This window comes from Ammospiza caudacuta, chromosome 14, assembly GCF_027887145.1.
Source record: "Ammospiza caudacuta isolate bAmmCau1 chromosome 14, bAmmCau1.pri, whole genome shotgun sequence".
NCBI lineage: Eukaryota > Metazoa > Chordata > Aves > Passeriformes > Passerellidae > Ammospiza > Ammospiza caudacuta.
The window spans coordinates 13,516,658-13,542,803 of NC_080606.1; the positions used below are offsets into that span (position 1 = coordinate 13,516,658).

Here is a 26,146-nt window from a genome sequence, read left to right on the forward strand (position 1 = left end):
AATAACTTCACAGGAAGAAACAATTAACTTACTATTCACAATACGTAGCCTTAACACTCTGACCTGGTGCTCACTAGCTGTGATATGAGGAAGAGCAAGTGATGCTTCTATAGACTCTTCACTGTACTTGACTGCTCTGTGGGGTTGTTGAGGGAGTAATTTAAACCTGTGAATTGGTTACCTGCTCAAATACTCCTCAGATGAGAACTGAGGAGGGTCTGTGTTAGGCAGGTCCAGAGCAGCCAGCAGCGAGCCCTGCAGCTCTCAGCACCACCCCAGTGATGAGCTCAGTTCACACTGTGTGCCAGTGTCCTGGGCTGGAGCTGTGCTCATCTCAGGTACCAGAGGTGGCTGCTGTGCTGCTCTCCTGTGCCAAGAACAAAAAATAATTGATCTTGGGAGTCTCTTTGCTGTGGGCTGTTCAGTGCTGTGCAGTGACAGGACTGGTGTGTTGCACAGAACAAACTAGAGAGTGGAAGTGCTGAAATGAGAAGAGTTCCGCAGCCAAAGGTACAGAAAAACTGAGAGCTCTGTTGCCTCAAAAATGGCATTCAGAAGTATTTGGAGGGGAGTCAATGTCTGTAAGTGTCTCTTAGAGCTGTTTTCTGCCCCATTTGCACAGAAAAACGTTTGTGAGGATGAAATTAGTAGGTGATTGGTAGATCATATGATTCTGAATTATTTTAGGAAAACGAAAAACGTTAAATAAAAATATATTTGGTGTTCATAATGCAGTCAGTACCTTTCTTCTCCTGTGTGCTATTTTTAGCTAGCAAATCTTCAAATAACAAATCAAACACATGGGGGTAGCATGGGCATTGGCTGCTCTGTAGTGACAAGCAGCCTTACCCTGTCCTTCATGGGCAGGGGACACAGGTGCCAGCACCTCTCCTTTCCCTGTTTGTGGCAGAACTGGGGTGACCAGGACAGTCTTGGCTTGCTAAAATTCCTCTGCCAAAGTTGTTGGCACTCAGGCAGGGAAGCTCAAGGCTGCATAGGAGGTTATTCCCTGCTGCAGAACCCACTGAGCGGTGCTGGGACTGGGTTCAGGAGATTACAAAGAGGTGAAGGTACTTGGGCATTTGGGAAGCAGCCCCCTGAATTGTAGGGTGTACAAAAGCATAATTCACTTCTGTACAAAAGAAATACCTGCTTCACTATGGCTCAGACATGAGCAGGTCTGAGTTGTGATCATGTGTACAGTCACCAGTGAACAGAAGGGTAATTTAAAAATGAATCATTCTGGTGATTTGGGAGGCAAAATGCTCTGCTGGTTTCACTGTCTTCCTGTGGTACTTGGAAATTCCATTACAGGAGTGGAATCAGATTTCAACAGCTGGATTTTTTTTCTTACCTCTTTTTTTCCAAATGATTGCCACTGACAAGCTAGGATGCCACAGGCATGTTGTGTTAAGGTATTCTTGTTTTCCTAAGATGAGTACATTTAATAATAGCTTGAATTATTGAGAAACTTAAATACTTTAAACAATTTGTAGTATCTGAAATGCATTTGTTCTTTCTAGGGAAACATTAGCAGAACTCTTAAAAATCTGTATCTTTGACTAACTATTGAGTATGTACTGTAACACAGGCTGTTGTGATTGGCATGCAGGATTGCAAATTGTCTTCTTGGAAGATTATTTTTAGAAATGTTGCAATTTTTGAATTAGATCTGAAAGCAATCCAGTGAACAATGAACTGTGCAGTTCAGTCTTATGGCATTGCTTATTAGAAGCTCTGAAGATGAAGACTTGCAGCCTCCACATCACCATGTCCCTGGATTCCTGAAGCTGCTGAAACTGGGAACTGCTTTGGACCTGGAATTCTTGTGCTCTAATGCCCAGCCTTTGGCTCTGCCCCTTTTTTTTTTGCAAGCTGACAAAACTGTGCCAAGAAATAGTTGGAAAGAATAAAAGAAAAAAGCATAGCACCAATCAAAGCCAGAACAAACCAACAATGAACCAGTAAAACACTACAGTAACACCAGTAAACCTGACAGACAAACCAGTGTAGCTGAGATTTCAAGATCTGTGTTACATGTATTCAAAACTTGGTACTGTTTTACTTGTACATCAATATTACCCCTTTTATGTGATAAAGGTGGGGTGGTTTGTTTTTGTTTTTTAACTCCTGCTACAGCATTTTATAAGATTTTCTTTCTTTCTCTTGCAGCTAAAATCTTCTGTTTCTCCAAAGTCTTTTTAAGCTACCAACCAATCTTTTTAAGCTGCCAAGATTTTCTTTTGCTGCTGAACTCTGTCCTTTTGATGTTCAGTTAGTCCTGATTCCGCTTGGTGTAAATAAGGCCTCCTTTTCCTCACTCGATTTTTCACCTTGCTGTTTGAATTCTTGTTAATCTGGGCCTTTCTCCTGCTGAAATAAGCTGGTTTGACCTTACCTGCTTCTTGAAGCAGCTGAAATACTTCTGGAGCTGTGTGGTGAAATATAGAGCAGGGCATGGATTTGGCTGAAAACTAAGTTAGCAGAGAAGAATGTTACTTTTGAACTATGTTATTTCTTGGCAGTATGATTTGCTTGCCAAGGCCAAAGCCAGGAGCTGGAGGGTGGTGTGATGCTTCCAGATCTCTGGGTGCTTTGCAGGATGGTATCCAGAGCTTGCAGAAGGCCAGATGACAGTGCATTTTTGTCTGGTGTTGGCATAAGCAAAGAGAGTGAGATTTTTTTGTTTTAGTACTTGTTTTTTCCTAGCTATATTTGAAAGTCTTCTGGTATGTGTTTAGAGTCTAAAATTATTTGTTCATATAAATTATCAAAGGAAAGGCCAGTAATATACTGGCAAGGTAAAGGCTGCTCAGATTGCTATTAATAAATTCTGGGCATAAAAGTGACTGAGTCGGAATGTAATATTGAAGATTAGAAGCAAATACTCTCACTGCTCAAATTGGTTCATAACAACTGAAATAACTAATATTCAGTTCTGACTTCTTATTACTGACCTGTGGAGGATTTGTAGTTTTGTGGAATATGTGTTTGCTCCTTTAAGGTTGTGGAGTTTTGGTTGGGGTTTTTTTGGTCATTAGTGTTTATCCTGGCAAGTAAAGCCAGTGAGTTTTTTGTAAGCAATGTTAGTGGCAGTATTTTAAATTTAGGAAGGATTATTATTTAATCACTTCAACGTGAACTCATTGTGCATCTGCTCAGTGTGGGGTACTTGACTCTGTTTTGCCCTAAGAATGTTCCTACTGTATCTATGGAAAGGAAAATATACAGACTCTTTGGGGCTGCAGTTTCTGTCCCTGAAATGCATGTTTCATTATATACATTGGCTTGAGTCTTTCTGGAGAAAAACATTTTACAGAAGTAGACTTTCTTGTCATTGATTTAAGTGGTTTTGAATCAAAAATCTTTTTTTTGAGAATGGAGTACATTACTACTAATCAGATATTTAGTTAGAGCTGAGTATGGAAATCTTGCATTTGCTGCTCTTGTTCTCATTATGAGAAATTCTTCCATTTTACTCTTTTTATTTCAAAGGTACAGTTCTCCTTGACTTTATAAAGATCCTGTGAGAGCTGTAAGATGAAAAAGTTTCCTTGGACAGCCAACCATTGGTGATCAGCTGCTCCTTGTACCTTCAGCTTCCCAACTTCTGCCTGGGGAAATGGTACATGTTTTATTTTGCAGGCAGTTGACCACACTGCAGCAAGATCAAACAGAGAGCTGGAAGCTGAGCAAACATTTTCACAATGGGAAAATAGCAGAATCTCCAAATACCAGTGAAGAAGACTCTTACTGTTTATTTTATAAAGAATACTCTTAAATTCATCGGAGTTCAAATCAAGAAATGTAGACTGGGAATAATGTTTCTTTTGTAAATGTTTTGTTCCCCCCTGTGCTTTAGTAACAACATAAGGCAAATGGTCTTTGCAGGAAAACACTTTCTGAACTCCAGCCTGGCTGTTCCCAAGAACACTGATGGACTCACTGATGGGTGTTTTTGCCAGACAAAAGGGAACAGTCTCACCTGCATTTATGGATCCATAGAATTCAGACAAAACAATTTTGGTAACTGTGCACTTAAGATTGTTTAAGAGAAGCTTTTTTACGATAAGACAAATCATCCTGTTGAGATTTGGTGCTATTTCACTCTGGAAAAGTACCATTAACTAAGTCACTTTTATTCCAGAACAGTGACTCTCTGCTTGCATTTCATTTTTGCCTTGAGCTGACCACAGGTGTGGGAGGTTGCTGTGGCTCTGCTGATGAGATGCTGTATTTTAAGCTGTGGTTGTTTGTGAGTGTTGGTGTTTTATTGAAAATTACCTTGTTCTGTTGAGCTTCCAGGGCAGTTTAATCATAAAGCTGAAGCAGTCTTGGTGAAAGTCTGTATTTTCTTTGTCCCATTGCAAAGTTTTCTCACTTGTATCCCTTGCATTCATCTCAAGCTTGAAGAACTGGTTAAGGGAGCTAAACTTGACCAAAATGCTTTTGTTGTATCATCTTATGATAATTCTCAATTCTGAAAAGAAATCCACCCAGCTTAGGCTTGTCAACTCAACAGAAGTGTTGATCATCACAAGTCCTTTCTGCTCAATTCTTCTATCTTTTACAGTTCTGAACATGTTTGTCCTAAGCCCATTCACAGAGCCCTCAGTGTGTGCTAAAGGTTGGCAATGGGCTGGAGCAGCTTAAAAAAGCCCAGGAAGATCCAGTCCTGGTGTTCTTGCACAACTTGGCACAGGCAGCAGGAGCTGCAGAGCCAGGGCACAGGGAGGAGAAGCTGCTGCACCTGGGGGTTGTGTTGCTCAGAGGCTGCCCAGCAGCAGTCAGGCTTTCTGAAATGATCCTGTCCATGTCTGCAGAGCTGGGATTCCTGCTGGAGCACAGGGAATGTCTCTGGTGCCAGATGAGAGTGAGCCTGGGTGAAGAGCTGCTGCCTTGCTGCAGGAGTATGGAGAGTGTGCTGTAATAGCAAGGCTGAGAGTTATAGGAGTATCCAGGACTTGGAGCTTTTAGCTGAGGCGTCTTAAAATCCTGTACCAATTCCCTGTGAGCTGGTCTTCTCTAAAATAGCTTCTCAACTGTGCAGCAAACCACTTTTAGGGGAAGGGTGTGTGAATCACACCTGTTGGGCCTGCTCACCAGAGAGTCCAGAGTCCAGATGAGGGTGATCCACCCTCATCACTTGCTCTTCCTTTCATCCCTAGGCTTTGTCAGCAATAACTTTTTTAAAGACCTCCAAAATTTTAAGCTGTTACCTTGAGATACTAAACAGTGATTTGATTCTTGATAGGGTGTTTGCAGCCACTCCTTTCTTTTGTTCCAGACTTAATTTAAGGAAGAAAAGACAAAAAGGAAATGGGTATATGCCAGAAGAGACAGTGACATTATGGTGCTTTTATCTTGGTTTTACCTTTGCTGTTACTTTGGCAGCTGCATTTCTGATTTCCAAACTTGGCAATTTCTCCTAAAAAAGTATTTATGTGCTAGATCCAAATACTTCTATTAACAGCATCATCTCTACAACAGTTCTCATGGTGATGAAAAGTTTTCCCAGTACTTGGCAGTGTGTGTGTTTCTTGAGTCTCCCATTTAGGTGTAACCATGTTTCACATTAAGCTGTGCATACCTGGATTAGGTGTGTGCAGCATGAAAATGGTGCAGTGCATCTGTTAATCAGGAGCATAATTAATTTTTTGTTGGGAAGAGCGATAAATGCCAACTTGCAGTTGATTGCAGTTTGCTGCTAGAATAACTAATAAGCTTTTTTGTTTTATGTAACAGGCTGGATGGAAGGAAAACCATGCAACATTCATGAATGAACTGAAAAACCTTCAGGCTTCAGGACTAACAACCCTTGGTCAGGCACTCAGGTCATCGTTTGACTTGTTAAATCTCAATAGATTAGTGTCTGGGATAGACAACTATGGACAGGTAACAAATCTATCTGTAGTCTTCTGTCTATATTTCTGTGTTTTTTAAAATAATAGTTGGTGAGGGATTTTGATGGTTCAAGTTCCTTTTTGCATTTAACTTTTTGTTAATGTTGCATAGTTCTGTGTAAGAGCTTGAAGTGGGAACTCAAGCTTTTTTGAATTTTTTAATAATAAGAATTTTTTCTTATTATGGCTACTGAAAAGACTCTGGAAAATGCTGGCATTTTTTTCCTTACTGAAGTACAGAGAAGCAGAGTATAAATGCCCCAAGTGTAAACACACAGAAGTGGCCCATCTTGTATAGTTCTATGTGGTTCCACACCTATTTACAAAATTACAGGATTATTTTGAAAGATTGCTTATCTTACTGTTTATTTTATAATGACAAAAATGCAAGCCTCTCATCCTGTGTGTTAAGGTTGCTCTTAGCATTCTTGTGCTTTTGTTTGTAGGGAAGGAATCCGTTCTTTTTGGAGCCATCTATTTTGATTACCATCACAGATGGAAACAAACTGACAAATACAGCTGGAGTCCAAGAGGAGGTAAACTTTCATTAAGTTCTTTCACGTTATGATTGTGCAGGTTGGTGCTATGCTGAGATGAATATTAATCAGTTTTTTCCTGCTAATTGTACTTTTTCATAGTTGACCTGCTTTTATAGAGAATAGAAACCAGCTATCCTGTCACTCCCCAGCTCCTAAATTCATAGTCTGTAAGGGTTTTGAGAACTTCAGATAAATTAGTGGGTTGGAGAAAACAGGGTCTTTTACAGATAAATGAATGAATTTAGATATGATGTTTTTAGCTGGTTTGTCAAATACTGGAAAATGTTTTTCAATCTTTTTTTACCAGCTTCATCTTCCGTTGAATTCCCCTTTGCCTGGAAGTGAACTAACCAAAGAACCGTTCCGCTGGGATCAGAGGCTGTTTGCTCTGGTGCTGCGCCTGCCAGGGGCTGCATCTGCTGAGCCAGAGCAGCTTGGGAGTGTGCCTACTGATGAATCTGCTATCACACAGATGTGTGAGGTCACAGGAGGTAACTGCATGCTTTTTTGCTTTGCTTCACATTTGGCATTTTTTTCCTTTAATTCACCTTCACCTCTGTTTTGTCTGTCTCACTCTGTGTCCGTGTGAATCCATGTGGTGCTTTCTTGGATTTCAGTAGCACAGGAGAACTTTAAAATAAAGCAATATTCCTATTTCAGATCTAGAGGTGAGAGCATTTTCTAAATGCAGTAGGAGGTTTTGGAAAATTTCTTTGGTTATTCTGGATGTTGGCTTTGCTCATCATGAGGGGGCTTTGAAAAAATTTTTTGTTATTTAAGTGTTGAATTGAGCAGGACTGCTATTAGTGAGATGATAATTCTGCTGCAGGGCTGATAAGCTAAATTTAATCTTAAAAAAATTAATTCTGGATCCTATTGCTTGATATGTTGATGAGATTTTTTTTTTTTAATTGGTGCTTGGGGAAGTTGTTGTGTGGGAGGAGGAGGTTTGGGTAGACAAAAGCAGATAGATTACATAGTCTTGGTGAAATCAGGCCTTTCTAAGGGCCTGTGTAAACTTGGCCTTGGTCCAGCCTGATGAAGCCTTAGTGGCCTCTTTTTAGTAACAAAATCTCAGCAGGTTGTGGGGTTTTGGTGCTTTTTCTTGGTTGTATTGCATTTGCAAAGTACTTTGCCTTTTGCATAAACTTGTACAAGGTTTGTTGCTGTTATTTTGGATAAAATTGCAAGCCTTGGCAGTGTGACTTAGGTAATAAAAGATCTTCCTCAAGTAAGATTACTCAAAATTTGCTTTTCTCTTTCCCCATGTAATTTCTCTCTTGCGCAGGTCGTTCGTACTGTGTCCGGACACAAAGAATGTTGAATCAGTGTTTAGAATCTTTAGTTCAAAAAGTCCAAAGTGGAGTTGTTATTAACTTTGAGAAGTCAGGACCAGACCCAGCTCCTATTGGAGAAGGTACAGTGATTATTGGTTTTTCACCTGTTCCTAATGTTTAAGACAGAATGTTTTGTTTGTGTGTAGATGTCCTTAAGTGTCTTCCATGTCCTTCCTGCCAGCTTTTCCCTGTAGTGTACAGGATACACCTTTTACCAGTGCTAGTTTGATCCTTGCTAAGTTAAATGATGCCATATGTCTGCACATGCTTGTATGGATCATCTACTGCTGGCTGGCCCTGTGTCACTCTTTTTACCTCTTTGGGTGGCTGAGGAAAGGGAATGTTTGCAGGAAGCATTTAAGTTTGAATTAGAGTGTTGTCAGGACTGTACTTAAAATAATTAAATCTAGCAGTAGTGTGTTTAAACACTTAAGCATCTCTAAAGCAATCTCAGTGCTTAATTTTCTGTAGATTTTCATTCTGCTAAATGATCACAGATCAGTAAATGCAGGTGAACGTTCTTAACTGCGAGGGTAAAACTGTGCAAAGAACAAAGAGTTACTTTGCTCCCTTGAGTCAAGTGCATAAGAGAAAAAGAGGAAAGTGCACTCCAAATGTGAAGCAATTCTTCAGATTTAAAGAAGTTCATGGCTTAAAGGAAGAGGAGAGGGCTGACCAGTTTAGGATCCTGGAATATCAGAAAACATAATAGCTTTTAGCATCACCTGAACATTCTAGCAAAGCCAGCTTTATTCTTGCTTTCATTCTGGAATCAGCTTTTTCTATGTTTGTTTTCTCCTTTTGCTTATTTAAAGAAGGCTTTCCTGTAATGCTGTGCTGGACAGCAGAGCAGCAAATTCCCAAATGTCACTGGTGGCCCAAATGTTCTCTCCTGTGTAGCAGAATGGTGAAATTTGGGGGTTTTGTTACCTTCATTTCTGTCACATTTGGATGGTGATGGATTGTGGATATGAATGTATAAAAATGTCAAACCTTTTCTTTCCTATGGAAATTGAGAAAATCCTAAACTAGAGAGAGATTGATAGGATGTACCCAAGCTGTAAAAATCACTGTTTTTATAATGCAGAGGAACCAAACTGATGTGTCACTGAGACATAGTTTCCACAGTATTACTGGCTAATTCTCTAAAGCAAGGAAAACTAGTAATGTAAAATCTTTTTAAAACAAGGAAGATTGATTAAGTGGGTGATCTCTGCTGTGCTGTTTGCTTTGAAGAGCAGTCTTTGAGAACTGCTGGTTACATCTGTAGTGCTACAAAGTTCCTTATCCTCAGCATGCAGGAGTCTGTGCTGGTGGGCTGGCAGGGAACGCTGGCCTGTGCAGCCCCTAAACTCAGGCTGTGGGGTTTAAATTATCTGTGGATTGTTTTAATTAAAAAGGTGGCAAAAGCTGCCTCCTGCAAGATGGATCCAACTTCTCCAAGGAACTTTGCTCCTCTTTGAGTTTCTATGTGTGGCAGCATCAGTCAGTGAGCACTGCAGCCTGTGTAGAAATGAAAATGCCAATTCTCAGCCTTTCCAGGTGCAGCAGAAGCAGCAGCAGTGGCTTGGTGCTGCTGTGGGAGCTGTGTCAGACACTGAGCTTAAGCAAATTCATTTTCCATAGTATGTGAGTAGGCCTTGCTGCACTCACTGTGTGATGGCTGTGCCACAGCAGCAGAAGGGAGATCAGGGCAAATATTGTAATGGTTTCTCAGATGATTCTGTGATACCCCTGGATGCATAGGTTATTTCAGCCTCTGATGTAAATATCTTTGTCTTTAGAACAAGAGTAATGAAATGTCTTACTGGCTGCTAATACAGAAATTTTGCTAGCAGACAAATGCGTGCATGTAGCTTTTCATTTTCTTTTTTTATTTTGCTTTGTTTAAATTTTAGATGGACTTGTTGATTCATCCAGGCCCATCAATTCATTTGCTTCTCAGCCGTGGCATAGTTGTCATAAACTCATTTATGTACGGCCTAACCCTAAAACGGGTGTTCCTGTGGGGCACTGGCCAATCCCAGAATCTTTTTGGCCTGATCAGAATTCACCAACACTGGTAAGTAAAATAAAAACTGAAAAAAGGATTTTACACTAATAGTTGAATAGACTGGAAATAAATAATGATAGTGTAGTTTTTACTTTCTCTGTTTATAATATGATGTGACTTTGCTTTAAAAGGTTAACAGAATGGTATTATCTAATGTGGATACTGTAACCCGTGCCATTTCTTGTATCCAGAAAGTTCACTTCCATGTGTGTGGTTAGTTAATTTGCTGAATGGTTTTAAAAGGTTAAAAAATTGAGCTCTAAGTTATTTCATGTAGCACAAATCATAGTGAGCCTATTAAATTTTAATCAAAGCTTTATAAAATTCATTAACATGGAAAAAGGAGTATGTGTTTTTGAAAGAAGATCCAACCATGGGTTTTCTTCCTTAGTATTACTTCATGTGTGGACTCTTTCACTAGCAGGAAGAATTAAAACTGAAACAGAAGAGCTGCTCCCTGCAGAAAATGAGGAGAAAGCAGTACTAATTTCTCCTTTTCTTACTGAGGTGTTCATACATTTGGCATGCCTTATTAGCCTATCTAAACATCTCTCTTTTGTTAGGCATGTTCTGTTCCTGCACTTCGCAAGTGCACCAGGTACTGTCTGTCCATTCTCCTTGCTCCCACCTCCTGATTGAAGAGGGGAAAAAAAAAGAAAGAGATTTGTAGAGAGTTCTTTGAGAGATTCTTTGTGAATTGAGGGCCCTCTGCCATCTGTTTTTCTGTGTACTTGAAGATGGGAAGAAGAGTTGAAGTCTCCTTTAAGCCTGTGTTGTAGCTCAATTGACATGAAGGCTTTTAAATATAAAGATAAATAGTGGCATATTAACCATGTTTTTCTCTTGGTGGGAAGAGTGTGTGAGCATTTTTTTCAGTTAGAGAAATATTTAGTTTATATTCTGTTGTGGGAGCTTGTACTTTATTTTCTTCAAAGGAATACTTTGGAAACTGAATATTTTAAGACTTATAGGATGGTGAAATACCCACTTATGGATGTTTTTAAGAGAATTGGTTTGTTTACCATAAATATGTGAAAACTGATACCCTTTTCTTCCTTTCAGCCTCCACGCACAGCTCACCCTGTGGTGAGGTTCTCCTGTGTGGATTGTGAGCCCATGGTCATAGACAAGCTTCCTTTTGACAAGTATGAGCTGGAGCCTTCACCCCTCACCCAGTACATTCTGGAACGAAAGTCTCCCCATACCTGCTGGCAGGTATTTGTCCTTTATTTGATTCTGGAAATGTAATGGGTTATCAGTACAGATTCTAGAAATATAATGGGTACTTCCATCTTTGCAAGCCTGGAGAATTGGGGTCTGGTTCAAACTCTGCAGCAGATGAGAAGAAACATGTCAAGGTTTCATTTACCTCCTTTCTAAGAGAATTATTAGGAGTCAGAATTGAGTGTTCCCTCCACAGGCTTTGTAATCTCATTTAATTCTCTTTCTAGGTCCATCTCATTTTGCTAAGAAATACGCCCCCCAGGTTCCATTTTTGGCTAAATTGAAACTCTCTGCAGGCTTTCATTTGCTTACAGGGAAAACCCAGAACTAGTTTCCATCATGTTACCTAATGAACAGCTGCAAATCATTTTCACTAGATGCTTGAGGCTGCTAATGGGAATTGAATGGAAGCTGTTGATCCTGTTGACTAGATTAGCCTTGAAGAGGTCGAAGTTCAGTTGCTGAAATCCTTTGTCATGTGATACTTTTGTAATTTTAAAAATAAGTTTCTGTGTCCTCTCTAAAATCAGGCTCCCTTCTTGGTGGTGTTCTTTTAAATATTAGCCTAATGTGTACACCAGGAGTATGCTTAGTATGATACTTCAGCTGGAAAGGTGAATTTGGAGGTCTGTTTTTATATCCCCAATAAATGCTACAATTTAGTTGAAAATATGACATGCATATTCAAAAGAAAAATTCAAGTTACTTAAAAAAACCTAATTTCAAAAATGTCCTTTATATTCTGTTAGGGACGTTATTTGCCTGAGTTACTAAAATTACTGCTATTTTTCAAAAACTGCTTTTCTTCTCCCAGCTACACATCAGACCCTTACAAATCAGAGAAATAGGCTCATTGTCATAGAAACAATGCAACAAACCCAGTTTCTTTTGCCCTGAAAAAACAGAGGAAAGCCACTTGCTATTTGCTGCAAGGTTTATTTTTTTCTAGGAAAACTATTTTTGACTTAGATGTGGGTTATTTTGCTTGCCTCAGTCAAGAAGATCTACCATTTTTATCCTGTTGAAATATTGTTTACATGTATTGCTTTTCAGGGTTAAAACCCTCATATATGTGCACTTAAAAAGATAAAGTCAGTTTTAAGAACATTGGCACTAGGCATAATCAAGACATTTCTTGAGTGGTCGTTTGTTTTGTTAAATTTCTATGCTTAAAAACGTTTTGCATTTCTTTTTATCAGTGTTGTAAACATGAGTTGTGCTATTTTTGAGTCAGAAGACTAATTTCAAATAGCTTGCTTATTTAACATTCCTTCAACAGATGTCCCTAACCTGTTTTAAATAATTCCAAAAACTCTTCAGGGCATCACTTCACTGTAGTTTGACTAAAGCAGTAAAGATCACTCTGTGAAGAGCATTTCCACACTTGCTGGGTGTTCACTAAATGTTGCATGTCTCAGTTCATGACTGGGGAGTGTAGGTCCATACTCACCCTGATGTGTTCAGATTCGTCTGTGCTTGATAATTTACTGTCTTAATGCAGTTGGATTCAGATTGATGTGAATTTTTAAATGCCCCATGTTTACTGTTCTTCCCATTCTTCATTCTAATGCAGTGCTCTCTCTTATTCCTTGTCAGGTATTTGTGAGTAGCAGTGGAAAATACAGCGAGCTCGGCCACCCGTTTGGGTATTTAAAAGCAAGCACTACTTTAACCTGTGTAAACCTCTTTGTGATGCCTTACAACTACCCTGTTTTACTTCCATTGCTAGGTAGGTAACACCTCTGCATTGCACTGCCAGTGCAGCTGCTCCAGAGTAAAAGCAAAACAATAATGGTTGGTGTTCTGCCTTAGTTTGAGACGTTATAAAATAATGGAGATCAGAGAGTAGAGAATGTTGCAAACTCTTTTAACCTACTTTGGGAGGAGAGGATTTTCATACCCCCTCTCCCTTTTTTTCTCTCCAGCAGAGGAGGAGAGCTACCTGCTTCCAGTGCATGTTTGATGCTGTTCACCTCCTAGACACGTAGCCTCTTCCTTAACCTGGAGTAAGCTTCAACCTCCATTCTTTTCCCTCATTTAGGGTGTGGTGTATCCAGGTTTTGCAGTTGCTCTTGTAGCAGCTTATTTTTTACTGGAAGATGAGATGCAGTGTTTGTCACGGGTGTTGGGAAGAGGGAATTCCCTAATGCAGTTCAGAGCAGTAAGAAGGAATTGAGCAGTGAAACAGTCTGCATTTCTTTCCTGCCCAAAGGACCAGGTTTTGGTTTTGTTCTTTTTTTTTTTTTTTTTTTTTTTACTCCCACAATGAAATTATTTTCTATATTTTCTAAGGAAAGATAATATGAAAAAGTGCTGTGTGAGTAACTGGCATAAAGGTAATGGCAGAGAGGAGTTTCCAGAGTGCCACTAACCTTTTCAGTTGCAGACGCTGTTACGGCTTTTTTGTTCTAGATTTTGTGGATGTTTTTAGTGATACAGAAGAACAATGACCAAGAATTGAGTCTTATTGTCTTACACAGGATTTTTCTATTCATTTTTAGGAGAAAATAAAAGATCAGAACACAATTCAGGAATGCTTTTTTGTAATCCTGGTCATAACCAAAAAAGAAGAAACTTGTGCTTGCTCATAATGTGTCTTTTATAGTTATCTGTGTAGCCTGGTAATTGTCCCAAAGTATGCAAGGAGGATGAGAGTTTCAGTGACTTTGTGGTTACTGAAATACTGCAGCAGACCCACTAGCTGAAAAGCCATCACTGATCCTAAGTTAACTTCCCTGTTCATTTTGATGTTGACATTTGCAGTTCTGCTGAGTCTTCCCTGGCAGCTCTTGTCTTCCCCCTGCCTCTTTTTTACAGGGGTGTAAATCTCTTCCTTCTCTTTGAGGAAAGGCACTTCTCAGTGTGTGTAGTGCTATTCTGCAGTTTACTCACCTGGTAATCCATTTCTTACATTTCTGAAGGCTCTTCAAAGGAAAATGCAGAGTTTCCACATTGCCTGAGTTGTAAAGTGGATGTTTTCTTGAGGTCATGAATCCCATGCATCCATATTGTTCATACAAACACACAGTGTTACCTTCAGATCTCCTTCCAGGGCTTTGTTTGTCCTTGGTCTCTAAGGCATGGTAGGATTAAGTTCTGTGGAATATACCTTAAACACAAAAGTAGATCTCGGTCCTTTTCTACTTGGCACAGAAGATGAGTGAGATGATAAGCAGCATGCCTGGTAAATTATTTGTAGATGATTTTAGCAGTACTGATCTGTATTTGGCTCTGTAGGTAGGTGGAACACTCCCCCTGTTCTACCTTCATACACACCAGTAGTGGATACTGATGGTTCAGCAGAGGACTGATAGGAGTGTGTAAAACCAATTTTTCATTACTCTCATCAAGATTTAAAAGGATGTGGAGAAGTCCCAAGACCAGGAGAAGTCTGCTCCATTCAGCCCCTACCTCCCATATTGATCAGTGTGGTTCTGGTGGCTCCTGCCCTACTGGTAGAATACTGTGTTGGAGGACTGGTTGGGACAGTACCATGGATAATCTAACTCTGTTCCTTCTGGTGTCTCTGTCAAAGACAAAACCACTTTACAACTGTATATTTGTATGTATTATCAAATATGTTCAACCTTAGAAACAGATAGTAAGATGTTTAAAGTTTTTTTTGCTTGCATTTTTGTTTTCCTCCTGTATTACTGAGCAGGTGAAGTTTGAATTCTCTTTTTGAAAAATAATGTAAGACAGCCATACAAACAGGTAAGGTAGGTAGGCATGAGGCAGCTTGCAGGTGATACTGGAGAAAACTGGAAGAAGTTGTACTGGTCCATGGCTGAAGGAGGTGAATTGTACCACATTCTATAGCTTTGGTGATTTTATGTCTTGGTTTCTGCAAGAGTGGGTTGGGGAATGCTGTAACTCCTGCTGGTGTTTAACTCCAGGGCCTGCATTCAGAAGCTCTGTAAGGGAAAGGAGCCAGTTAATAGGAGTTGATAAAACAGTGGAGGCACACAGTCTGTTAATGGACTCATGCACTGTGCTGGGTTGGCTGACAAAAGCCCTGGTCTCTGGTCCATTCCCAGCCATGATGGACATGTGGGATGAGAGCTCCAGTTTGCTTTCAGACAGCTAGAGAGAGTCCTGATAGCTTGGTGGTGGTTTGCTCCCAGAACTGAGGTGGGCTGCAGTTCTTTCGGTTCAGTGGGAGGCTGCTGAAGGCAGAGCTTTTCACAGGCAGATAGATGCTGATGTGCTTCAGTGCTCAGTGCTTGGCCCACAGATGATAGAAATTTCCTCTTGAAGGATTGTGCAAAGCTGTTGTTCTTCAGGTGCTGTTCTGTTTAAAAACATTGTACAGCCAAGTTCATGAAGCAGAAGTTGAAGGAGGGGTTTTAGGGAGAGCTGAGTAAAGATGAGATATATTTCTAAATGCTTCTGCCTTGCCTAAGATGTTTCCTTGGTTCCTTTTAGCTGCATGGGTGGGAGGGCAAGCACTGCTGGGCAGTAGGAGTGACTGTGCATTGGGAGTGTCAGCAGAAGCAGCAGTGAAACAGCCATGCAGGAAATGTCTTGAGAAAGTGGTTAAATACCCTTTTCCTCTGGGTCTAAATATGCAGCAGGATGAGCATTTAGAAGATGTCTGCCTGTGAAGGACTGCAGCATGCAGTTTCCTTTGATGCTTTGACCGGCTCTGTGAGAGAACCTGCAAGTTACGATTTTATATTTTGGAAACTAAGGGCTGTGTTCTCACCAGGGTGAACACAGCATGCTGTGGCTCTGGGAGGAGCAGCCAAATAGTTCTGATACATTTTGTATCAATGGGGAAACAGTGACACAACACCTTTCTTAGGTAGTGATGGATGCTGTTTTCCATTGCAGTGCTTTATTTTTGCTTAGATGGTTTGCAGGGAAGGATACTTTTTTCTGTGAATGTAAAATCATGAATCTACTACCTAGAATAGAGCATTAGTGCCTAATTAGGAGAATTACAGGAGTCAACGGGGAATGGTGGTGTACTTGCTCAGGTGGAATTTAATGTGAGTGGTGATTTAAAAAATAAAAACAAGTTTTAAGTTTTACTTTTGGTTACATGGTGCATGACTGTTGTAATTTAGACTCCAGCTGAACTACTTAAATTACCTGCTGACTCTCTTCTCTCTCACACTCTTCTTTTTAACTGTTCACTGATCTTTAAAGGTGCATCCAGCCCCCTTCTGTAGTACTGAGTGTTAAAAGTGTGTATTGTGTCCTGTCACAATTTGTTTGTTTTGTACATTAATCTGAAGTAGATCAAGACTTTGCAATGCAATTTTCAGTTAACTAGTCTGTGTGATTTTACCTGATCCCTTGAGTTGGTGCTTGCAGCCTGTTCCTAATGGTTTTTAATACCATGTTCCCAATTATACAGTGCTTTTAACTCCCTCTGAGTTCAGAAATAAAGAGAATTCTGCATCAAGTAGACTTTGCAGAAATTAGTATCTGAAAATAATTAGGTAGAAGTAAAACTAAATTGTGTAAGGGTTTTTTTCAATACTTTTGGATTTTTATCTGCAAAAATTTGGGGTTTAATCTGTGGAAGACATAGTTAACTGGATTATTTTTAGTTTGCTTATTTGTATAAATCATCATGTGCAGCTCAGGGCACAGGGGGAAAAGTGCCTTTCAAGTGCCTGTGTTGCAATCTGCTGACAGTGTGTGTCTCAAACTCTCAAGGTAGAGGCAGGTAAGAGGCTGATGGTGAAGTTGTCTCTGAAACTTGTGGCTCTGCTCACCTCCCCTTTGAGAAGGTGGCAGTTCCTGCAGTGAGTTTGTGCTGTGGGGAGGCTGATTTTAAAAAGCTGAAGCTCTGCATAGGTTGGAGAATTTTTTCCCGGGATAGCAGAGATCAGGGAGGTGGTTTGCATTTGATGTCTGGGAGTAAAAGTGCTGTGGATTGGGAGCCCAGGTGGCTGAGCTGAGGGGTGCCTGTGCCATGTCACTGTGCCCGTAGTGGTACAGCCTCACAGTGCAGCAAGTGAGGCACTAATCAAGTGCTGATATGGGGTTTAAGGTTCAAGCTGTACTCAACCAACCCAAGACTGTCAAATATTAGGATGTACTATAATACTGAACATCTTGCTTTTTAAGTTTATGGTTTTATGTTGAATTTTGAGAGGGATGTAGTTTAACTTGCATTTTGCTGCAAAAAGGAAATAGATCTGTGAAATAAGAATGGATGTTATTTTTTTTTGCCATATGTGATGATATCACCCCAGGTTCTTTTGGATAATAGGGCTAAGCTTGAAGTATATTGAGATTTTAAATGGAATTTTGATTTGCCCTCTCCAACTCCAGCCCAATTTCTTCAGGCCAGGGAAGAGAAGAAGTAGCATCTGTAGTATGGTTTTTCTATGTAATCCAGAATTGATTTGGATTGGAAAATACCTGTAATTGAGAGTGGTTTGTCTATGAGAACTTGGGAAGTAGTATCATAACATCTGTTCAATTTGTGCAGAGTACTGTGCAAGTCCAATTTTCTTCTCCAAATACATCTTCCTGAAAACTCAGTGTGGAGAAAACTATTTCTTTGCTACATCTGTCTTTTGCACACCCTCTTCTGTGCATCTGTCTCCTGCAGCTCTCCCCAGTTAATTTTTGAACATCCCTTTTTCCAGACCTGCAGATCCTTCCATTAGCCTCACTTTGCCAGCATGCTACAATCCTACTAAGAACCTTCATTTCAGTGGATAATTCATAATTGCAAATGGTAAATTGCAGGATGCTGTGTTTGCTGTAGAGTTCACAGTGTGCACAGCAAGTAGGCCCACGCTTCACCTCAGCCATTCCTGAAAGCCAGGTGCACACCTGGAGGGAGCCACTTCTAAAACACTACCCAAAGCAAGAAATGTCTGCTTGCCCCTCTCTTAAAGGACAGCAGTTTTTGTAGCTAATTTCTCTCTTTTGTCTATACCTTTGGGAGACTTTGCTGCCCTGGCACGAGGCAGGTGTTGTGGCTGGAGGTAACCCCTTGTCTGCCAGGTGTAGCTGCTGCTGTTGGCAGCAAGTCCAGCAAAGCTGTCCAGAAGGATTCCCTGATTTGACTTGTTTTATTCTTTCCCTTTGATGCCAAAGAATATTTTTACTGGAGACCAGAATTCATCATACAGGTTGAACAGAAGAAAGCTGGTTTGAAAATGGAGCTGGAACCAAATTAATGTTGTTTGATTTAATCAGATCCAGGGACTTCCTGATGTGCAAGAGAGAGGCAAGGGAGGTGAAACTCTTTAACAGGTGGATCTGTTGCACCTTCCATGCTGCTGGTAGTTGTGTGCAGTGTTTAAGTCTGGTGTACCTTGTAAGTTTGCTTGTAATGGGGACTTGCTCTGGATTACCTACTGCAGCTAGGAGTGGGGATTCCCAATCCTTCACACCTCAGGTTAAGAGCAGTTTTTGGGGGGAAGCCCCATTGGGAGATGGGTGAGGGGAGAAAACGGGGGGAAACCTGGCACGTACGATGTTGGACAAAGCTAAAGGTCTGGGACTGTGTGACACCTTGTTTTGTTGTTTTCCTTTTGCAGATGACTTGTTTAAGGTTCACAAACTTAAGCCAAATCTGAAGTGGCGACAGGCTTTTGACAACTACTTAAAAACAATGCCTCCTTACTACTTACTGGTATGTTCCTCTTCTCATCTCATCCTCCGGGGTATAGTGGCTGCTGTGGCCAGAGTCCTTTGCATCATACCTCTTCCCAGTAAAGTTTTTTTACATAATTATGATGGCATTTTAGGTAGTTAACATTCTGCCTTTCAGAGGTATGTAGATTAGAGTAAATATTTTTAAGAATTAAAAAAATTTGTAGAAATACTGAGGAGGAGGAGTAGCTATGTTAATATATTAAGTGTTTAATAAATGTGTTTTCTGATCATTAAATATTAAATGAATTTTAATCAGAAGTACTTCAGAACATTCAGAGAAGCCAAATTTGGCATTTTTGTAATGGATAAGGAAAATGCAGCTTAGGTTGTTTGTTAATGTGGGTGAAGTGCTACAGCTTGGGAAGCTGATATTGACTGGGCCAAATAAAGGGTGGAGGGAGGCACTGTGTCACCTTTTACGTGTAGCTTGGACAATGCACCTCAATATGGACTTGCATCATCCCGGCTATTCTGGACCTGAGCCTTGGAGTGGAAATTGCCAGTGGCACCACGCTCTGTGGTGTCTTGGTGATGTGGCATAATGTCCGTTGTGAGCTAGTTAGACACCAAACTCATGTCACATGTTATTTAAATAGACTTGAATTTTAGTGGCCAAAAGTGGAAAAGCTAGAGCACTAATCTATGTGCCTTAGCTTCCTATAATTGAGCTTATAAATTTCTTTTTTAAATACTTATTCTCTTACTATTGTGTATTTTGTTTTCCTTATAGCCATTAAAGAAAGCCCTAAGGATGATGGGAGCTCCAAATCTGATATCAGATAATTTAGATTGTGGACTTAGTTACAGTGTTATCTCTTACCTTAAAAAACTCAGCCAACAGGTAGTATTGATGAAACCTTTGCAATTAGAAGTGCGTTGATGATTTAGTTTGTGGTAATCTCATTATAAAGCAGTTAATCCCTGTGGGAGTTCATATGGGTGTGCAGCATTTATTATCATTGAAGATTGGTGAGCATTTCCACTGCAAATATGGATGAATCCAGTATGGTTCTGTAGCCAGTGATTGTGCCTTCTGTAAGTGGTGGAGAGGAATGCAAATGAAACTTCTTCAGCTATACTTTAAATATTTGCTAGATTTTAAACTCCAAAGATAATCATTAATTGGATTTATGCCTGCTCTTGCCATTGTTCTTCACAGATGAAGTCAGAGGCTTGCTTTCAGTCTCATATTTATTTCCATGTGTCCTTTGGCAATGTGTATTTTCCAAAAAAAAAAAAAGTACATTCTTGTCCATGGGGAGTAAAATCACAGTTCAAGCTTTATATCTGAGCTTCCTGTTTCCTTCAGGTCAAAGTCTTTCTATGTGTTAAGTGTGACCTGGTGGGAAATAATCCTGTGTATCTTTTTCTCTTTGCCAAGACTGCCATCCCAGGTGTAAGGGCCTGGAAGTCTTTCCTCCTTAGCATGAGGAGCTCCTAAAACAGCAGTTCAGTATCTAGAAAGCAGTGGGCAAGCAGCCTTTAAAATTACAAAGCAAAAATCCTCCGCCTTAAAGAATGCACAAAACACATCCCAGAGCCTCTGAATGACTGAGCCTCTACTAGACATAAAACTTCCTGTGGTATTTTGGTAATCCAGTGATATGCAAATTGCTATGATTTATCTGCACTGTGGAGTTGGAATGACTGGAGATGGCTGCTGTGGCTCTCACAGGCGTTCTCAGCACATGGAACAGTTTGAATGTGTGGAATGCATTACCAGCTCCTCTATAGGCACAGGCAATTCCAGAATTCTGCTGTGCTCCTGCTGTCCTTAAATTCAATTTCCCACAGATAATGAAGCAAACTGTGCAGAGGAGGAGATCTGGGGGAAGTGGCTTGCAATCGCAGTGGGTTCTGGGGTTTTGGTTGGTTGGGTGTTCTTTTTCTTTGGAGGTATTGCTAGTGGGTAAAAAAAACCTTAACTCTGAATACAGTTAGAAGTTAATACAGTAAAATTCTCTGTAACTGTAATAAGAAATCTGTGCTAATTGGAGAAGTGATACATTTTTAGAAATGTACTCATAAACCAGATTTCTGTTGCAACATTTCTCCCTTATGTTGTTACAAGCATACAGGGCAAACCTTAGTTCATAGGTTCAAAAATAAACTGAAATTTTATTACTGTATCTGAATAATACTTTTGTTTTAAATGCAATTTTATTATAACCTCAGGATCCTACCTTCCATTTTGTTTTTTCTTTCCATTTAAAGATGGTTCTTCAGGACACAAGAGAGTCACAGACTTGCAGCAAAATCAGGGAATATTCACAGACCTCCTACTGGCATATAAATTTAGATACACTGGCTAAATATTTTTCCATATGCTAGCACATTAGGATTTCTTTATGCTTGAGATCTAATCTATGTAATCCAATGTATCCCTGGGTAGGTAGCAGGGAACTAAATTTGTAGTTTTATTCTGCTAATGTACTGTGTGTTTTGTACTGGAAATGTGCAATGCCTGCTGATTCTTTAACTCACGGTGTGATTCCATTTTAGACAAAAATAGAATCGGAACGGATAATAGGTTCAGTGGGTAAGAAAGTTCCACAAGAAATTGGAATAAAAGTGAAAAATCACTCCAGTGGCCTCTCCTTGGTACACAGTAGGGATTTTAAACAACTGCTGCAAGGGATCACTGGGGAATCTCCACTGAGACTGTCAGAAATGAATGTTAAAGAATTTGCTGGATTCCACATAGGACTTTTAAACAAGGTAAACAGCACTGTGATCTTGCATGACTAAGTAGTTAATCTCATCTGTTTTATATGTGTAACTTGTATGGATTTAGTGTAGAAGGAAGTACTTTTGCTGAACTGTGATGAGTACAGCGTAGACATAAAGAGGTAGAAAAGTAAATGCAATTTTTTTGCACTTGATTCTGGGACACTGTTTGAAAACCCCATGGTAGTAAATGAAAATTGCTGTGTTTTAAGTGCCAGTCTCTGCAAAAGACAGCTATTGTTGTTCATCCACAAATTAATGTGCTTACTCTTAATGGAGCTGAAAGCACTAATGCTGAATAAGGTCATGTTGAAAAGACAGCCACTGAGCTGCTTGTATCCAGTTATGAAGGTCTAAAGTTGCTTAACATCTTTTAAAAGTTAATGTTATTATAGTTCTTAGTGGAATTTCTCCATGCATGAGAACTGATGGATTAACTGAAAGTTACTGATTTTGTTACAAAACTAGGATTTGAAGCCACAGGCATTCAGAAATGCCTATGATATTCCTCGTCGCAGTCTTCTAGACCAGCTAACGAGAATGAGAACTAATCTTCTGAAAACACACAGGCTTATCTTGGGGCAGGATGAAGGTAAGGAATCACAGTTCTTCATTAACAGTTTGAAGAGAATACAGCTATTTTTGTTATTTCTTTAAGGTAGTGGATCTTGATGTGGGGCCAGAGGTTGCCATTGCATCTCTTGCTGAGTCAGACAATGTCCTTTTTTTGACTCTGAAGGGGAAGGAAGGATATCTTTGCCTTCTGTCATGCAAGATGTCATGCTGGCTTTGAAATTTAAAAATAAATTCCATGGGAGAGCTTTCATATTCACCAGGGTTCAGTAGAAATGTGTTGTAAAGTGATGGGGGCTTAGGGCAGAGAAGAGCTTGCTCTGTTTTTTGTGAGGTGCTGGTGATCTAAAGATGCGGTTGTTGGCATAGAAATTAAGCTTGCTTATTTTTTATTCTTCTTATTATTGGGCTTATTTCCACAATTGTAGTCTTAGCTCATCCTCTGTAGTCAAAAGAAATAATCAGTTCAGGTTCTTAAATGCTAACATTTGAGGCATGAAGTTTGTATTGCCTTAATTTTAAGACTAAATTAAGAACTCTTTTCTGTTGCAGACTGCCTTCATAGTGTTCCTGTTGCTCAGATGGGAAATTACCAGGAATACCTGAAAATGATGCCTTCACCTCTTCGGGAAATTGACCCAGATCAACCAAAAAGACTCCATACATTTGGCAATCCATTTAAACAGGACAAGAAGGTAGGAAGGGCCTTGCTGCCTGCTGTTCCTTTGTATTTAATAATGCAACTTGAAATAATTTGTGTGTAGGGGGATAGAATATAAGAAAATAAAGATAGTGTAGAAAATAATCTTATCCCCAAGGAGTTGCAGCTGGGCCAATTATCAAAGATTAGGAACAGGCCTGACTTTAACAGGCCACAGCTGTAACCAGTGAGAAGAAGAGTGCTATAAAAGAGTGGGTTGGTTGGTTGAGAGGGGAACTGAGTCAGTTGGCTGCTTTGTGAAGAAGAAAGAGTCAGTGCTTTGAGGAGCTGTCCATGAGAAACACCAAGAAGGTGTGGAACTTACGTGATAAGGAGACAGCAGTATGGAACCCCTGCAATACGATGACAACATTTGTGCATAGAATTTCTACCCCACAGCAACAATATATTGCTAACCTTTGCAGCCTGTGGAAGGAGGGATATCTCCCATGTGGTCCAAGAGGAACGTGTATGGAATTGTGCTGCTTTACGGAGTGGCACTGGGCTCTCTCTGGTTACATTGGGTGTCTCTGTTCTGAGAGCTGTCAAGTGCTCTGAAAGCCACTCGAGTCTGAATGCAGAGGGACTCAACTTGGTGGATTGGTGAAACAGTTGCTGCTTTGTGCTGCTACTGATATTATTACTCCTTTCCAGGGTATGATGATAGATGAGGCCGATGAGTTTGTGGCCGGGCCCCAGAACAAGATCAAGCGTCCCGGGGAGCCGAACACGCCGGCGTCGCTGAAGCGGCGGCGCAGCCTGTCCCCGCTGCTGCGGCGCCCGCAGGCACCGCCCGTCGTCACCAACCACGTGGGGGGCAAGGGGCCCCCCCCTGCTCCTGGCTCCCCCTCCTACCTGAGCCTCAAGGGAGTCGCAGCTAGTAAAGGTATGCTGGGCTCTGGTGCAGCAGCTCGGGTGGTGGGGGGATCTGGGGAGGAAAGGAAAAGGTTCTGCCAGCGCATCCGTGCGTCGCTGTTATGTGGGAGTGGGTTTCTTCTGTTGGCTTAGGTGAACAGGTTTCTGCTACAGCTAATGAAATCTGAAATTAAACTGTTTGGTGATAGAAAGTATCTCAGATCAGCTTTTAGTTTTTCTTTGTGTATTCTGTGGTGAAGAAGGAAAGTTAAAATACAGTTGTTTCCTTTCCCACAAATAGGAATTTTCATACCCACCTATTGCAGCAAATGGAGTCAGAAGAAAACTCTGTTAGCTGGGTTAGGGAAAGAGAAGGAACATGTGATTTTACTTAGGAGTCATGACATTGCACTAAGAATACAGAACATGGTGACTTAACAGTAATGATAGGGCATGCAGCAGTTAGTCCAGTAGTTATTCCTTTGGTCACATCCACAGCTGAATAAAATATTGGGATGTTGTCCAGTGCTGTCAGATTGCTACACAGCACTTCAAACAAAAAGGATACAGAACTACTTCTCTTTGCTTCTTTTGATGCTGCACTTATGCACCAGTAAGATTTGTATTTTTCACTTGTAGATACCAGTAACAATGTTGTCCAAGATGGCAATGGAGAGAAGAAAGCAGAAAACTGTCAGTCAGTGGAAAAGCAAATTGATGGCTTGCCTGTGCAAATGGCTCCAGTGGTTCCAGCTGCTGTGGGAGAGGATGAGATGTTACCCAATGATTTAGACTCCTTGCCTGTTGAGTTCAATTGCTTAAGTGAAGATGGGTTGGATCACAAACCTGGTACCAACGCACTTGTTCGAGGGCCTGTGAATTACAGTGTGAGTGGAGATGACCAAAAGCGGGCCATGGAGTCTACTTCTGAATCTGTGCCAAATTCCTTTAAAATAACACCTACCATGTTGGAGGGAAGCAATGCTGACATCAAAATTAAAGTGATGAAAGAGGTTCGCAAACCTGGAAGAAGTAAGTTACTTGGATTTCTTTGTTTTAGTAATATATATTATATGTGGTGTGAGAGAGAAGACTTTCCTGGAATGAAGGAGCTATTTTCAATATACACACAACTCAGATTTTGAGTAATTTCTGGTTGCTCATAAATGAGCAATGGAGGGGCGAAAAAGGAGGAGATGCTGGGCAGGTGAGTTGAAGTTTAGACTTGTGCTTGGAAGGTTGAGTGCCAAGGCACCTTGGTTTGCCCTTGAAGACAAGTTAACTGGTGTAAGAGGTGCCCTGTAAAAACAGCACCTTTCAGAGGTTTTGGTTTTGTTAAAAATGATCTAATGAGACTGAATACTCTGCCTTAGGCTGCTCCTGTGTACACAAAGTGTACTTGTTGCTCTGTGTCCATCAAAGCTCCCTTTTGCAGGGCAAAGACACATCTCTGTAAGGCTGTGCAGCTTGGAATATGCTTGAAAAGGGATAGTAACAGTTTATAGCAGAGTGATTTTTTTTTTTTAATTGTGAGACTAATTAGTGATGAAACACTAAAAGTTGCAAACTCTTAAGAGTCCAAGACTAAAAGTGACAGTTTGCAAAGTGGGCTCATCCAATTTTATACCAAATTCATGCCTGGTAAATGGTGATGCAGAGTGAAACTGTTCAGTGTGAGTCACCTGTCTTGCTGCAGAATTCAAGCTGTCATCAGAGAAAGAAGCTAAATTGTAGTGACTTGAATATGTAATTTGTTCAGAGGTCTCACCATTTGTGCTCCCTCTGCTTGCTGCATCACTCTGAGCAGACTCTTGATCACAGCACCATAAATGTATTCATACAGGGGTCAGTTATGGGAAATAATGAAACGATGCTGGTTTTAAATTTGTTGCCAATTTATTATGTCCAGTTTATTCTTTTGCAGTGGACATATTTACCTTGTACCAATGGGACAGTGTTGTGCTCACACTAAGAGTTGATAATTTGTCTTTCTAGAGATGTAATGGCATCTTGTGCTTGCAGAAACAATGGCTTCAGGGCCAGATCAGGGTTTGGTGGCCCTCTGTGTGTAACTGTGATCAGGGAAATGGGAGGCTTCTCTCTACCAGCCTGCATTTGCTGAGAATAAATGTTCCTACCTGCTGCTTTTTAAAGAGAACCTTAATCTTTGGTGTCACATTTGAATTCCCAGATCATCAGTGTTACTTTAAGTTATTCTGTCACCTGTGTTCTGCTCTTAAAGCTAGTGCAGGTGCTTTTCTTGCCTTATGTGTTTTATCATACAAAGATACATGAAACTGAGCTTTGTTTTTCCTTCTTGCCTCTTGAGCTTTTCTGCAATTTTATCTGCAACATTCATTTTTAATACTTGGTTGAATTTTTATCTCTTTTTTTAGATTATGAAAAAATATTTTCTCTTCTTGAGGAGGTGCAAGGACCTATGGAAATTCAGAAGTATTTCATTGAATTTGCTATCAAGGAAGCAGCAAGGTTTGTATAGATAGAAATGACTCAGACTCATAAATTTAGTATTGATTTAGATCATAGTAGTAAATAATAAACTATCTGTGCTAGTATTCTGATTTTCTCTTTTGACATATTTAAAT

At 40.3% G+C, this 26,146-nt stretch overlaps 1 protein-coding gene across 2 annotated transcripts in view; it reads left to right on the forward strand.

Annotated features, from left to right (window-relative positions):
• LOC131563748 (integrator complex subunit 6-like) overlaps positions 1 to 26,146 on the forward strand; it is a 49,814-nt gene that overhangs the window by 22,349 nt on the left and 1,319 nt on the right. For both annotated transcript variants that reach the window (XM_058813861.1, XM_058813862.1), the window contains 15 exons: positions 5,746 to 5,895; positions 6,350 to 6,439; positions 6,750 to 6,933; positions 7,731 to 7,859; positions 9,678 to 9,841; positions 10,895 to 11,047; positions 12,653 to 12,785; positions 18,568 to 18,662; positions 19,416 to 19,526; positions 21,188 to 21,403; positions 21,881 to 22,004; positions 22,538 to 22,680; positions 23,340 to 23,571; positions 24,180 to 24,572; positions 25,937 to 26,030. In XM_058813861.1, coding sequence (XP_058669844.1) covers positions 5,746 to 5,895; positions 6,350 to 6,439; positions 6,750 to 6,933; positions 7,731 to 7,859; positions 9,678 to 9,841; positions 10,895 to 11,047; positions 12,653 to 12,785; positions 18,568 to 18,662; positions 19,416 to 19,526; positions 21,188 to 21,403; positions 21,881 to 22,004; positions 22,538 to 22,680; positions 23,340 to 23,571; positions 24,180 to 24,572; positions 25,937 to 26,030 — 2,411 coding nt within the window. The remainder of the gene's footprint in view (positions 1 to 5,745; positions 5,896 to 6,349; positions 6,440 to 6,749; positions 6,934 to 7,730; positions 7,860 to 9,677; positions 9,842 to 10,894; positions 11,048 to 12,652; positions 12,786 to 18,567; positions 18,663 to 19,415; positions 19,527 to 21,187; positions 21,404 to 21,880; positions 22,005 to 22,537; positions 22,681 to 23,339; positions 23,572 to 24,179; positions 24,573 to 25,936; positions 26,031 to 26,146) is intronic.